Below are 16,325 nucleotides of genomic sequence, written 5' to 3'. Positions count from 1 at the left end.
TTGCTGCAGCGTATTTTGCTAGTTTATCGGCTGCTTCGTTACCTCGTATTCCTACGTGAGATGGAATCCAAACGAACATAATAGCTGAATTTTCGCTGTTTGTCATAATGTTATTGTATATTTCTTTAATGTCTAAAATATAATCGTTTGTATTTATGTTTGTATGAGGAGACTTGAGACTCAGTAAACCACTTAAGCTATCCGAGAAAATGATAAAGTTTTCATTGGATCTAGTGTTTGCGATTTCGACTGCGTCACGAAGGGCAGTACATTCAGCCGTATAAATAGATGCGTCACTTGGGAGGTTTCTTGCGATTTTTATGTCTAAATCTGGGCATATACATGCAGTGCCGATTTTCGAATTCGATAGCTTGCTGCCGTCGGTGTAAATAGCGAGAGCTCTGACTTTACGAAATTATCTATTAGTTTATTAGGGTCGGTTGTTTTCTTGATTTTTTCTCCTAATTCTATATTTATATCTATTATAGTTCTTGTAACATTGTAATTTCGGCAGTATAAATTGTAATTTTGCGGAACTATTTTTCCCACATCGAATAATTCGACTATGCATTCATGCAACATTGTTGGGTTTTTTTCGTTGAGAAATTTCTTTTTTTGGTAATTTTTGTATATTTTGTGTACAGTTTCGTATAGACTAGAATTTGAATTTGAAAGAGTTTTTGTTAAGAAGTATCTACACAGTAGTTTTGCTCTCTCTTGTATAAATTGTTGCTTTGATTCGTGTATTATTACGTTAGTGGGTGTGGATATGCGGTAGCCCATAGCTGATCTTATGGCAGAGTATTGGATTTTTTCGATTTTGTCTATGTTAGTCTTATGTTTAGGTAAATATATGAAGCTGCCATATTCTATTATCGACCGGACAAAGCTCTTGTATAATGTGAGGAGGGATTCCGGATTTGAACCCCACCAAGTACCACAGAGAAATTTTATAATATTATTTGCTCTTGCACATTTCTTTTTGACGTATTCAACGTGCGGATTGAAGGAAAGTTTATAATCGAAGTAAATTCCTAGAAATTTTACTGTTTGGCTCGATTTTATAGTGTGTTCATCAATCTCGATTTGTGTTTGACCTGGTCTTATATTTTTCCTATTAAAATTTATAAAAATCGTCTTGTGGGGGGCTAATTCTAATCCTAATTCGGCTAGATTATTTTTCAATATTTTGACTGCTCTTTCTAGTCGCTTCCTATAATTTTTTGCTGTGGTGCAATATAGTGCAATGTCATCAGCGAATTGTGAATTTGTTATACCCTTTGGTAGGTTTTGCGTTATATCTTTTGTATATATTATATACAAGAGCGGACTTAATACACCTCCCTGTGGTAAGCCTTTGCCTGCAGTCCTATATCCAGTACCTAATGCGTCACAATGGACGATTCGAGAGTGTGTTATAAATTTTACAAAATTTATTATGTTTATTGAGCAACCTATCTTGGCTAATTTTTTTAGTAGGATATCGCTATTTATATTGTCGAATGCGCCACTTACATCTAAGAAGGCCGCTAGTAGCTGTTTCTTTCTCGACATTGCTTGTTCTGCGTGGAGTTTCAAGTTTGACAGATTGTCCATACAAGATTTTCCTTTTCTAAAACCCGACTGTGATTTTGGTAGAATATTATGGTGTTCGCACCACCATTGAAGACGATTTTTAGTAAGTGTTTCGAGGAGCTTGCAAAAGCAGGAGGTAAGAGCTATTGTGCGCACTCCTTTGTTTCCCGGTTTAGGGATAAAGTGTGCATATGATTTTCGCCAGCTATTAGGATAAGAATTTGTTTTGTACATTTCGTTGTAGATGTCTAACAATATAAGTTTATATTTCACTGGTAGTTTTTTATGGTACCATATTCGATACCATCCATACCCGGCGCGGATGAACAATTGGTCGATTCGAGTGCCATATTGAATTCAACAAAATCGAACGGAGTGCTAAAAAATTCATTCTCTGCGCACAACGGTATATCTTGGGGGTCAGAGGTAACCCATGGAGGGGTAATTTTGTTCATCGCGTCGTTTATACTTTCCTGAAGTTGTAGGTGTTCTGTTTGGTGTGGTAAATTTATCTTGATCCACTTGTTTTTAAGGACTTTGGCTTTATACCATGCGTAAGAGGAGTCTTTACGGAAGTTAATAGTGGCTGCGAATTTTTTAAAGTCTTGACGTTTCTTTTTTTTGAATAGTTTCGTAGCTATAGCCGCGGCCTTCTTATATGCTATTAGGTCTACTAAGTCTTGAGTGAATCGCCATTTTTTAAGTGCTGCTCTTCGTAACCGTTTAGCTTTGTTACATTCTTCGTCCCACCATGAGGCCGGGTTGTTATGTTTTTTAGCGCTAACTTTTTTCTTTATAGGGGTGTTTTCGGCTATGGCTTTTGTTATAATTTCTAAAAAAGTTTCGTATTTTTCTCGTGCTGTGCTGGTATCATATTTGGCAGAGAAGAATTCTTGGTATTTTACTTCTAGTTGAAGTTGTACTCTTTCCCAATTTGTTCTAACTGAATGAATTTTGAAAGATTTTCGTTTATATGTACATTTTTCGATATTTATAGAGCAAAGAATCGGGTAGTGATCCGATCCAAATGTTTCCTCTTTAGCTTCTACGTTAATATTGGCTGCTAAATGTTGAGTTGAGAATAACAAATCTATGTTAGAGTGAAAATTTCTATGAAAGTCCGATCGAGTAATTGTGTTATGATTATGTAAGTATAAGTTTGCTTCATCTGTGCTTTCATAGAGCCTTTCTCCGTTCTTATCTGTGTAGGAGCAATTCCAAATGGTGTTATGCGCGTTAAAGTCGCCCACCAGGATGCTTGGGCGATTTGTGTTTATATTTTGTATGATATTATGCCAGTGCTCTTGCGACAATACGTTTCCCGGAGTTCGGTAGCTGACAATTATATCGAGTGAAGGTTTTGTGTTTGTAAGAATAATACCACATACTTCTACCGACTGATCTGGAGATTTGATTTTTTTAATTTCGCGATAGGCTATGTTTTTTCTAACCATTATTAGTATACCTCCGCCTGTAGAGTGTGTTCTATTTTTTTTATATTGTACAAAGCCGGGAGCGATTATTTTTTCATTTTCAATATTTTTATCCTTTAGCCATGATTCGACGCATATGAATATATCTATGTCTTTTAGTAGCGAGGGTAATTCTTCCTTACGTTTGTTTATGCTACGAGCGTTCCAGAATAATATTTTTAAATCAGAAGTTTTATAAATTTTGTTACTTGCCATTTTAATTATATGTGTATTTTATTAAATCGTGCTTTGATCGGTATCGGTATCGGTATTTTCATCGTCTATGTTATCTTCCGCTACTTCGCTATGGCGATTGAGCGAGGCTTTCAGAGCGTTTCTTACTTTTGTTATTTTTGATTTGGTACCTCGAGGTATTACATATTTGTAAATTTCGGTAAGCATGTTTGATAGAGCTTCTAAGTCGTTTGTATACGTACTAGCTAATTCGACAACGTTCGAATTCTCGAGCGTGTTTTCTAAGAATTTTATAAGGCTTTCGTAATTTATAGGAAAGTTTTTCGCAGAGTTTACAAGATCACGCGCTGGTATCAGATGCTCGGTAAAATTTGTTTTCCTTTCTGTTTTTAGTTTTTTTTTTTTGCGTACCTTTTGTGTTTATTGACTGTTTTTTCTCTTGCATTGACGCCTGCGTCTCTTGCGACGCAGATGACGTTGAGCTGGATATTGGTCTTTTCAGGTTTAATTGAAGTTCCATGGGAGTTGGTTTTTTGAAATTGGTTTCTTCAGGTTGCTCGTTTTGCCCAGTCAGTGCTTCTGTTTCGACCGTTGTATCTTCGTTTTGGTTTTCTTTTGTGGCATTTGTATCGGCATTTTTGCAGTGTTTAGCAATGTGTCCTTCTTCTTTACAAATGTAGCACGTCAGTTTCTCGGAGGAAAGGTAAATCCAGTAGCTCACTTTTTCATAGGAGATTTTCAAGGTACTAGGCACTTTTTCAATGTCGTCGGGTTTCACGTACATTTGCTTCCGAAAGCTTAATAAGTGAGATAATTCTGGTCGGTGGATTCCGGCTTTGATTGTTGTTATCGGTGAGACTGGAATAATACCTTTTGACTTTAATTCGTTCGTTATTATTGTGGTTGGTATGCATGGTTGCACGTTTGAGATTATTATTCTCCTTGCTTTTGAGATGAGAGGGCGAATAGGTAGTTTGTGGTTTCCTACGGTGAGTACTTTTGTGCTGTTTTCGTCAGTGAGTTTATCTGCTGACTCTTGGGTGCTTAAATAGAAACATATTCTTCCTTGACTAATGCGCGATACATACTGTATTTCTTTTGGTGGTATGATTTTTGCTAGTGCTACTGCATATTCTTCTAGCGTACAATTGTCTATGGAGTCTATGACTATGGCTTGCTCCCTTGTTGGTATTTTTTCATGTTGTACAATGCTGGAGAAGGAAACTTGAGGATTAACAATATTTGTATTTTCTGTGTGCATGTTTGTAGTAGTTTTTCTGCGTGTCTTTGTAGTCAAAGAGTTCGGCTGAGCGTCGAATCACCCTGTATAGTTATCTGGTACCTTTTTCTTAGTAATTTCTTTTCTTGGATTTTTGGGTTACTAAATTGGAAATGATTTGCTGTATTTTATTACTATTTATATTAGTAGAACTTTAGTCAATAGTTTTAGTTAGAAGCAAGTTGAGATTATCGATACTGCTTTCTATGTTGTTGGCTAAGTTAAAAGAAACGTTTATTCCTTTTACTATTACAAAGTCAATAAAATTCGGAAGCTTACTTATATCTGTTGACGAGTATGTTGATTCTTCATTCGAGTCGCATAATACACAGCCGGGAATCGCCTTCGAAAAAGCCATAGAAATAAAGTTTATAGTGGACAAATGGAATATTATCACCGCAATTGAGCTGGAACACATCCTCACCTCCCAAGACAACTTCACCGACATACTAGAGAAAATATCAACAGCTTGCAAACATACCGAGGTAAATGCCTACATCAATAACGCTATATATCAAGCTAACGAAAAAAAAACGGCAAACCGAACGCATCGAGAAGCTACTATTTCCTCCCTCGACGCGTATGCTTTCGACTCTAATAGCGGGGGCCGGGATGTCGTTGCATCATAAGACAGCCTCTTTATCGAATGCGTAGAACTCGCGTTAAAAAATACCAAAAATCTGTACCTTAGCAATAATACTGAATAAATAGACAAGTACGATCAAACATATATATAATTTACCAATAATCTACAAATTGTTGCAAAAAATTGAAATTCCAAAAAAAAAAAAGCTTTATTGTACAAGCAATCGATAATTATACGAGGGTGGTCCGATAAGTACTTAGCCTCACCGCCCGATGGCGCCACTCTCGCAAAAGAACTATTCTATCACGTAGTATAACCTTCTTGATGGTTACTGTCAAGATTTCAGCCGGATCGGAGTTGTAGTTTATTTTTGAGAGCGTGTGAAAGTAAGTGTGTCCGTTGATTTTTGAAAAATGGAAAAAGAGCAGTATCGGTCGGTGATTCGATTCTTGTTTTTGGAAGGGAAATCGCGCAGCGAAATCAAAAAGCGTTTGGATGCTGTGTACGGTGACTCTTCTCCTTCGATGGCGGCCGTCAAAAATTGGTTTAACGAGTTTCAATGTAGTCGCATGTCGATTTTTGAAGAGCCACGTCCATGTGCTCCGAAAACGGCTACCACGGAAGATAACGTGACAAAAATTCACGATCTCGTATTGGCAGATCGACGATTGAAGGTGCGCGAGATAGCTAAGATCGTAGGCATCTCAAAAGACCGCGTGGGTCATATCCTGCATGAAATTTTGGGCATGAGAAAGCTGTCGGCGCGATGGGTGCCGTGTTTGCTCACTCCGGACAACAAGCGCAACCGTGAGACAACTTCAGAGCAATGTCTGACGCTATTTAAGCGCAATCCGAAGGAGTTTCTGCGTCGTTTCGTGACAGTCGACAAAACATGGATCCACTGGTATACACCAGAGACCAAGGAACAATCGAAACAGTGGACTTTACCCGGCGAAAGTTTTCCGAAGAAGGCGAAGACTGCCCCATCGACCGGAAAGGTGATGGCCACCGTTTTCTGGGATTCACAAGGTGTGATCTACATCGACTACCTAGAGAGGGGCAAAACGGTCACAGGGCTGTACTATACCGAATAATTGGACCGATTCGACGTCGAATTGCAGAAAAAATGGCCCCATTTGACGAAGAAAAAAGTGCTCTTCCACCATGACAACGCACCGGCTCACACCTGTGCCGTCGCCATGGCCAAATTGCTCGAATTAGGCTACGACCTGCTGTCCCATCCACTGTATTCTCCATAAATCTGGCTAAAGCCCCGTGCGACTTCTTTTTGTTTCCAAACTTGAAAAAGTCACTCGCCGGGCAGAAATTTGAGTCGAATGAGGAGGTAATCGCTCCCACGGAAGCCTTCTTTTCAGACCTCGAGGAAACGTATTTTTCAGACGGGTTAAAGAAGTTGGAGCATCGCTGGGCCAAGTGTATCGAACTAAAAGGAAACTCTGTTGAAAATTAAAACGCCACTTTTCCAGTGGACATTGGAATGTAGTTATCTATTGGTAATATTTCATATAGTACTTTGCCTCTGTATATTGGAGTTGGAGATCATGAACCCCACCACAGATGTTTGACGACTCTTGCTGTAAAGCGATTTCCTAGTGTATGGAAAAAATCTGTCCAATTTTGTTTTGTTTTATTTTGTTTGGTGAATAGTAAACAGCTGTTATTGTTATCGGACCGTCATTATCCTTGATGATTACATTGGTTGGTTGGAGGTAGATTTCGCTAATGTGTGTGTGAATGTAGTGGTTTAATTTTGTTTTAATTATAATTGTAGTACTTTCATGTGATTTATTGAGGGGATGATTCATATTATGTACAGTGTAGTTTGGTATACTGAGATAGTTCTTACTTATAAAGAATGTTTCTGATATCAACATGATGTTTACATTTTCATAGATTAAGAATATTTTTAATTTCAGGTGATTTTTGCATAAGTCCATTTGCGTTCTAGATAGCGAGTTTAAGCTGCTCATTTTGCTATTTTGTTTACTAATATAGTTAGAAGATTAAGCATAGTGTCTATTCTTTGTATCAGCTGCTCCATCATATGTTCAACTTTATTTGTGTTATTGTTGTTGTCACAGGAGTGTTCATTTGGCTCGACCTATGTATTTATTTCGAATTGGACATCCTTTATAGCTTGCAGTAACGTTACCTTGGCAATTTGCACATCTTACTTTTTAAATTTTTCTTCTTTATAGATTTATCCTTTGTGACGGGCCCTGACCGAGATGGCCGGCCATTTCTGGCTCACTTTCACTCCCGCGACTCGTTCCTGCTATTGTCATGGCGAACGGGATGGAAGCCAAGAACCATTACCGATGCTCGTAATGCTTTATTTCAGAATCAATACCTGTGGCCGGCACCGTTAGTGAGAGCTAATTGGAAGCGAGAGCGGAAGCGACGAAAGGAGAGAGGAGAATACATGCATCACGTAAGAAGAGGGAACGAGCACGAGCGACCCGTGGCGAGTCGCTCGCGAGAACGAAGCCTCCGGCGTTGCTCGAACCGGCATGGAAGCGGTGAGGAGAGAGTTTGAGCATTCAATCGGCAGAGTATTGACCCTGATGATCGAGAACGCGCGCGCTAAAATAGAAAGCTGTAGATTTCGTAAATCGCTCGGTGGAAAGCAGTTAGGAACCGAGACGACACTGAACATAGAGTGGCAAAGAGAAATTTAGATTGTCATCTAGGGCACGGAGACTTCAGCCCAGCCTTAATTTAGGTTTGAGAGCACACTGAATAAGACGCCTATGTGTTTTTCTTAAAAATGGAAAAGCTGGAAAATCATGCTGTCATCAAATACTTCTATTTGAAGGGGTTAAAGCCGAAGGAAATCAAAGAAAAGATGAACTCAACACTGGGGACATCCTCCTCATCATATTCAACCATTAAGCAGTGGGTTTCCGAGTTTAAAAAGAGTCGTGTGAGCATCTCTGATGAACCTCGCTCAGGACGCCCTGTTGAGGTCACAACTCCAGATATGATCGAAAAAATCAATCAAATAGTACTGGAAGACCGCAGATTAAAAGTGCGTGAGATAGCTGAGACCTGTAAGATGTCATATGAACGTGTGCAAAATATTTTGCACCAACATTTGCATATGGAAAAGCTCTGTGCAAGATGGATGCCGCGTTTGCTAACAGTCGACCAAAAATTGATTCGAAAAAACATTTCTACTACCAATTTGGCGTTGGATAAGCGTAATCCAAGCAAATTTTTGCGTTGATTCGTAACCGTTGACGAAACTTGGGTCCACCACTACACTCCTCAAACCAAAGAATAGTCTAAACAGTGGATTAAAAGGAACAAGGTTATGGCTACTGTTTTTTGGGATGCAGGAGGTATTATATCCATTGATTACCTTGAAAAGGGTAAAACTATCACTGATCAATACTACGCAGACTTATTGCAACGTTTGAGGCACGAGGTGAAAATTAAACGACCTCATCTGACGAAGAAAAGAATCTTGTTTCATTACGATAACGCACCAGCGCACAAGTCAATCGTTGCGATGGCTAAAATCAACGATCTGAAGTTTGAATTGATGCCTTCCTACTCTCCAGACCTAGCCCCGAGGGACTATTATCTGTTTCCTAACCTCAAAAAATGGCTTGGCGGTAAGAGATTTGCGGACAATAAAGAAGAAATCGAAGCTGTAAATGGGTATTTTGAGGAGCTTGACGAATCAGTCTATTGAGATGGCATTACTACGTAGACTAGAACACCGCTATGAGAAATGTATCAGCCTTGGAGGAGATTATATTGAGAAATAAAAAAACAAAAATTCTTAAAAACGTTGTTTTTCTTGGTCAGGCCGGAAACTTATCAATCCACCCTCGTATATCTATATCGTGCAATTTTATGGTGCTTATCCACTGCGTTGTTAACAAATTCTAAAATAATATAAAATGTTTAGATTTTCATATCTAGTAAAGAAATATACCTAAGTGACATCAGTGTGTACCAATAACTCCTTTGAAAATCGATGTTGGAATTAGTTGTGTATTTCTATTGCCTGTGGGTGTCATCTTGATCAACTCGTCTTTTTTTATCAGTGCCTCCATCAGTTTTGTTACTATATAATAGCTATTCTTACGAAATTTTTCTTTAATGATGTCCATTTCTACCTTAGAAACGTAGACACTACGCTATCCGCTAATCGTATCTGAAAATATTGTTAGAATAGTGTATTACAATTATTAGTGTATGTATAATCGGGTGAGTTTTCATTGAAGTGTATGCGTGGCTACGTGTATACGTATACGCATACATACATTTTCGGCTTTCGGTTCGCAGCTAGCAAGCTCTTGTTTCAAGATCTGTTTCAAAATACGTTTTCATCAATACCAACTTCGGATGTTTGTCTTTTTATCTTCTCTTGATCTTTTACTTTTACTTTTCCTGCTCCCTTCCACTTTATTTCCACTCTTCCTTCTCAATTTTCTTCTGTGTTTTCCTATTTTCCTATTTATTTTTTTTCCTCCTTCTTCGATTTCATCTACTTCTCTTCGTTCTATCTGTTTTCTGTTTTGCTTATTCTCCTTCTTCCATTCATTTCATGTCCATCTACTTCTTTTCCTTCTTCTTATTCTTCTTTTTCTCTCTTCTTGTTTATCTCTTCTTTCTTTTCTTCTTTTACTCTTACTTCATCTACTTTTAAAAATCGAAGTTTTATTTTATTTAGTTTTATCAATCGTATAAATTTAATTGTGTATTTACGAACCTTGGCATTGAGATTACGTAGTCCTATCGGTGAACACTACGATATTCTCTAGATATTTCTTATTACACAGGCCGACAAAAAATTTTACCAAGAACCCGAGTATAGTTTTCCGAAGGTTTTTTGCGCGCTGAATCCGAATCCGAGGTCAGAATTACTCGGGTGGCTCCGGTTTTCGAGATATCCTAACCTTAAAGTGCAAAAAACGCGATTTTTGCCTATATTTGAGGTTATGTAGCAAAGAAAAGAAATTTTTTTTCAAAAAACTGTATACATCAAATTAAAGTATGAGTTTTCTTCTTTCAAATGCCGTTGAGTATGCTCGGATATCTTTTTTTTTCACGAAGTTACACAAATTTGAAATAAAAAGCACTTGGCTAACTTGCTCTACCCAGCGTCATGTGGGTGTGCCTGCTTAGGGGTTGGGAGGGCTGGTTTTAAAGGGTTGAGGAGGTATTTGGGGATGAGGCCTATCTAGATCATATTAGTACGCATACCTGTGATTAGAAAATGAGTTTTTTTATCAAAAAGCAGTTAATTAAACTTGCTCTACCCAGGGATATGTGGGTGAGCCTGTTTAGGGGTTGGAGGGATGGTTTCTACCCGTAAGAGAGCATTTTGTAAATAGAAGCACGATGCTCACAATATTTTTTAGTGTTTTGTCATATTTCCAAGTTTGGTTTAAATTGGTGAGTGGCTCTTTAATATGGTTACTTGTTAGATAGCTTGGGCTGAATGATGTGGTGCTTTTTAAATTCATAAAATTTGAAATTTTCAAATTTGTGTAACTTCGTGAAAAAAAAAGATATTCGAGCATACTCAACGGCATTTGAAAGAAGAAAACTCATACTTTAATTTGATGTATACAGTTTTTTGAAAAAAAATTTCTTTTCTTTGCTACATAACCTCAAATATAGGCAAAAATCGCGTTTTTTGCACTTTAAGGTTAGGATATCTCGAAAACCGGAGCCACCAGAGTAATTCTGACCTCGGATTCGGATTCAGCGCGCAAAAAACCTTTGGAAAACTATACTCGGGTTCTTGGTAAAATATTTTTGTCAAATTCTGTCGGCCTGTGTTATCTATGTAAAAATGCTAATTAAATTACATCAGCAATGAAAAAGTTAATTTAATCGTATGGTATTAATGTAATAAAATAGTTCTTTTGGATTAACAACAGTAAATAGATAAGAATCATATTTCTTTCCTCGGCTATATCAATACATAAAAATACTCACTACTATAAAAATTCCCCCTAATTAGCAAGTTTACTTGTCAGTGAAAAAGATATCATAGTTACTCTAAACCCTAGATGTGCATGAGCACAAATATAGCTAGCTCATCGATAATTTTGCGTCGTTACAATCCCGGCATTGAATATTTAACTTTAACAACTTACTGTACATTACTGAGACAAAGTCTACCTTATTTTCAAGCTTCAACGACTCTTATTCAACACTGGGACAGTATTTTATGAGATTTGTTGTTTCAACTGTCCCAGTGCTGAATAAGAGTCGTTCAGGTCTGAAAACAAGGCACACTCTGTCCCGGCAATGGAAAATAAGTTTTCAAACTAAAATATTCAATGTTAGGATTGCAACGGCGCAAAATCATCGAGGTACTGATCGTGATTGAGCTCTGAATCATCAGGCTTGAAATCGATGGTATCAGAATAATGTCGATGTATTGTATGCTTTTTCAGATACTATGATAATAAAAATTATATTTACGCGGAGATCTCTCAGTGCCTGTCCAAAATACTAGTATCCTTAATTATTAGCCAAAAAATCGTATCCATCATTTAAAAATTGTTGAGCCCATCACGGTTAGAGCGCTACGCATTCTCCGCTGCGGTATGTACAAGTTACTTAATATAGAAAAGGTCAGCATTAATTCTATTTTTTATGCAAAAATTTTATTTACTTACTGCTACTTTTTATTATATTCATCTCGAAACATTTTCTTCCAAATTTCGCTACTACTTTCTTTCTATTACATCTAACGTTTGTTGTTGGCACTACACTATATTCCATTAGATCTCCTTTCCATATTACGAGGGGAGGTCGATAAGTCTTTACAAAATCCAAGAGATGGCGCTCGTCAAGCTGACTTTTGGCGTCAACTCGTAACTGTAGACGAAACATGGGTACACCACTACACTCCTGCAACCACAGAACAGTCCATACAATGGATTACCGCGGGAGAACCAGCCCCAAAGAAGGGAAAGACAGTAAAGTCAGCTGGCAAGATTATGGCCACGGTTTTCTCGGATACTTATGGAATCGTCTACATCGACTACTCGGAAAAGGGCCAGACGATCACTGGACAATATTATGTGTCATTATTAGGTTAGCTGAAAGAAAAAATTAGAGAAAAACGTCCTCACTTGAACAAAAAAAAATGCCTCTTTCTTCAAGACAATGCTCGAGTTCACACGTGTGCAGTTTCGATGGCAAAAATTAACGATTTAAAGTTCAAATTAATTGACGATCCACCATATTAACCTGATTTGGCTTCCAGTGACTTTTTCTTATTTTCTAACCTCAAAAAATGGCTTGCGGATAACGATTCACATCGAATGAAGAAGTCATCGCCGAAACAAATGCCTATTTTGAGGGTTTTCAGAAATCATATTTTTCTGATGGCTTAAAAAAGCTGGAAGGCCGTTTAATAAAATGTATCGACCTTCAAGGAGATTATGTTGAAAAATAAAAAAAAATTACATACGCAAAACTTTTTTTTCCTTCTTTTTGTAAAGACTTATTGAGCCCCCCCCCCCCCCCCCTCGTACCAAATTAAACTTATTGACACCAGGTCACCGAAAGAATTATTGTCAATTAACAGCTTCAACATCAGTAATTTGGTTATAAACAAAAAGCAGCTGCTAACACATCGATTTGTTATTAGAATAATACATCATAGAAAGATTTTCACAAAATAGTAAAGTAAATTATTTTTCTAGTAGAGCTAGATATGAAATAATATCTTAACCATTCGCTAATGTCTTTTTCTTTTCAATTTAAAATTTAATAATTTAATAATAACCAAAATAAACATTTAAAAAATGAGTGGATTCAAATATTCATATTTCATATTCGAATTTCATTATTGTTTACTATTTTTCGGTATCATAAACTATGATTCTTCTTATTATTCTTATTTTCTAAAAAATACTTAGAATTGACCGAGAAGTACATATGAATTTTTTCAAAGCGATTCAAGGGATTTTTGAAATTTATCAAAAATTGACAATTTGCAAAATTAAGAAAGTTGCTAGTAACTTCTCGAAAAAATTCAAGCGTATTCTTTGAGAAATTTTAAATGCTTTTTTATTTGAAGAATTTTTTTGTAAAGTGCTTCGTTTCCAAGAAAAAAATTTATGAATGATTTGACAAAAATTTTGAAATTCCTAACTAGTCAAACTAACTTCAGTATCCAACCCAACCTCACCGAAATAAATGATTTTGGGATATGTTGTAGTACTTTAAAAAAAATTAGATACGTGTTTTTTTTTATCGGCCCATAAGAGGTTTTAAGGGGTGAAATCCACCCTGAAAATCAACCCCTAAAATCAGTTTTTTAATATTTCTCAGCATCAAATGAATATTTTTCAGTAAACTCAATGTTAAAAAATTTCTTATAAAAAGGCGCTTTTAAGGACATAACATTTATACTGAAGGTTTGCAACCCCCTTTTTAATAGGGGTAAATACACTATTTTTTTGTACTGTTTTACGACATGTAATATACTAAATCAGCTTGAGTAATTTAAAAATCGCACTGATAATTAAATTAAATTAAACTAAAATTAAATTGACGTCTTTCCGGATTTAAAAAAAAATATGTTTAAGGGGTCTTTCACCCCCTAGAAACCACCCCTGTCAAACTATCAGCAGGTTAATCCACCTAACCCTGGGATAAACAAGCTTAGTCGTTTGTTATTTCTTGAAATAATTTAATCCTATGCATGAGCGAGCTACCTCAACTAACCAACCTGCCTCTAACCCACCAAACCCCCATAAACCAACCTTACCCAACCAAATGTAGGCTAATAGACCTAACTTTGGGAAAATTGAGTTTATCAATTGCTTTTTCTTAAAACAATTGATTTCTACACCGTACGTGGGGTATCCCATTTTTTTTTTAATAAAATATATCTGTAGCTCAAACATAATTGACGACAAATAAAAATATGTTTAATACATTTTATTTTAATAGTACCAAAATGGCGAGAAATATCTTTTAAAAATAAACACGGGAATAACACGAGGTCTAATTATCATTTATAGATCTATACATATATATTTATATTCGTATGTAGATTCATAAATATGTTTATGTAAGAGCCATCGTACGCGATACTACATATATTTTGATTTTTCATAATAATTTTCATCTTTTTCTTTTTTTTATTTATTGGTAAATTAAAATGTATCATTCAACGAATTCCTTACAGAAATGATAATCATCGAAAAAGTGTTTGAAACATAATGATGTTTTACACCAACCACACCGTATTATAGCAACATTTTTACATACTTCTACTTCGCAATGAATATTGCAAGAATCTCCAAAGCTAAAATCAACAGGGTTATCTGTTTTAGCTGGTTTTTCAGCAATGGAGCCGTTTTTATACCAAGCGTATTTAAAAATATTTGTATATCTTGGTGAAGAAAGCTGGTTATGGACAAGAGACTGCATTTTTATGATATTATTTCTTAAATGTAGATTCATTTCATAGTCCATCAAAATTACTTGATCTGATAAACGTCGAACGAAGTTTTTCCAGATACGAAATCCATAAACATCGAGTAGTTGGATGTTCCCTGTCGTTCCTGTAAGAATTTTTTTTATATTAACAATTTTGTTTGTCGGCATCGTTTCCCTTACAGCTTTATCGCAATGTCCACTCCAAGAGTCGAGTAAAAGTACAGATTGAGGTCCAACATTTGGGTAAAAAACTTCTTTCAATCAAATTTTAAAATCAAATTTTTTTATGTCATTACATTATAATAAACAAAAATATAATAACAATTTGTTAATTTTCCAGATTTAGATGCTTCCACATGCACATTTTCTGGTCTAAATAATGAAGATTCCACTATGGGACAGAATTGACCACTGTTTTCTTTTAATACTATAAAAAGTGGTTATAAAAGTTTCCCGGTTGCTGATATAGTTGGTTGAATTGTATAACTGTGCGTTGTCGATGAAACCGACTGTACCAGACATTGCACCTGCTTTTCTCCTTGAACTGCTAATGTTCTTCCCAAGTGCATTTCTAATTGGAAACCACTCTGATCTGAATTATAAAAGTTTGCAATGCCGATTTCTGGTGTACATGATTTAACATCAGCTACAAAAGCATCAGCATCAGTTTGTAGTTCTTCTTTACTTTCTAATATTTTTTTGGTGATAAATTTATATATTTTTTTTAGATACTATTCTATGAGCTTTTTTAAATTTTAGTAACCAATTTGGAGAAGCCTTAAATCTTATATCTTCATAGCCAACAATTTTTTGAGCTTGCAATGCCCATTTCCGAATATCTCGATCATGCACTATCGTACCAGCTGCAATAGCGGCTTTTAAATTATCAAACGTGTATTGGCAAATTTGCGCAATTTTTTCTCGGTAAGTTCCATTTTTATTAATTGTTTTCGCCCAACGTTTAAGTTGACTTATAGATGAAACTTTTTTGAATCTATGTTGTACAGTATCCAGTTTTTGTTTTTTCCGCTCCTCCAAAATTCTACGGCTCTTTGTTTATAATCAAATGTGATTTCTTCATCATCATTTGTGCACTGATTTGTTGGTGCAAAATCAGGATCAGGAAAATCATGTTAAACTTCATCTTCGATCATTTTAGTATTAGTATCTTTATAATCTTCATGAAAATCTAACGTCTCTTCAACAATCATATCAATATCATTAAACTCATACTCGGCATTTATTAATATTTCTCTCAACTTTTCGACAATTTAATTTCTTTGAAATTAATCTCGTTATCTGGTATTTGTAAACTTTAAAAATATGCTAATAATAAATTGACTACGTTCAAAAGATTGAATTTAATGTTTCAATATAAAACAAAATCAAGATATAAATACTCTTTTTTGCAGTTGAATAATTTTACAAAAGACAAAAGAAAACCTAGTCTATAGATAGAATTCGATCATACGTTTTTAACAGTTATATTTCACATGTTTACAAATAAAAATATTTGAATAAAATTATATATGATAAGTGACATAAATACTTACGTCGTAGACAGGAACTTTTCTTCTTGTTATGTACTATATTTTCGTGTTCGGGAAATTTGTATGTAAATATAGAAATAAGTTGATTTATAAATCCAACACTATAAAAAAACTTTAACTTTTTAAATACTTGACTTTTCTTCAACTACTATGAATAATGAAATATGTATCGGATGTCTTATTATCGTAAGGGGCGTAGATTTGTTATAACTCATCTT

General features: G+C 35.7%; 2 protein-coding genes across 2 annotated transcripts in view; one reads left to right on the top strand and one right to left on the bottom strand.

Annotated features, from left to right (window-relative positions):
- LOC131675357 (cadherin-87A) overlaps positions 1–16,325 on the top strand; it is a 943,248-nt gene that overhangs the window by 861,730 nt on the left and 65,193 nt on the right. The window lies entirely within an intron of this gene.
- Positions 1,845–3,263, bottom strand: LOC131675415 (uncharacterized). Its single transcript, XM_058954394.1, has one exon. It carries the CDS (start codon positions 3,261–3,263, stop codon positions 1,845–1,847), a length of 1,419 nt encoding a protein of 472 aa, XP_058810377.1.

This window comes from Phymastichus coffea, unplaced genomic scaffold, assembly GCF_024137745.1.
Source record: "Phymastichus coffea isolate CEN01 unplaced genomic scaffold, Cenicafe_Pcof_1.1 PCOF00020, whole genome shotgun sequence".
NCBI lineage: Eukaryota > Metazoa > Arthropoda > Insecta > Hymenoptera > Eulophidae > Phymastichus > Phymastichus coffea.
This window is presented reverse-complemented; position numbering and strand designations above follow the sequence as displayed.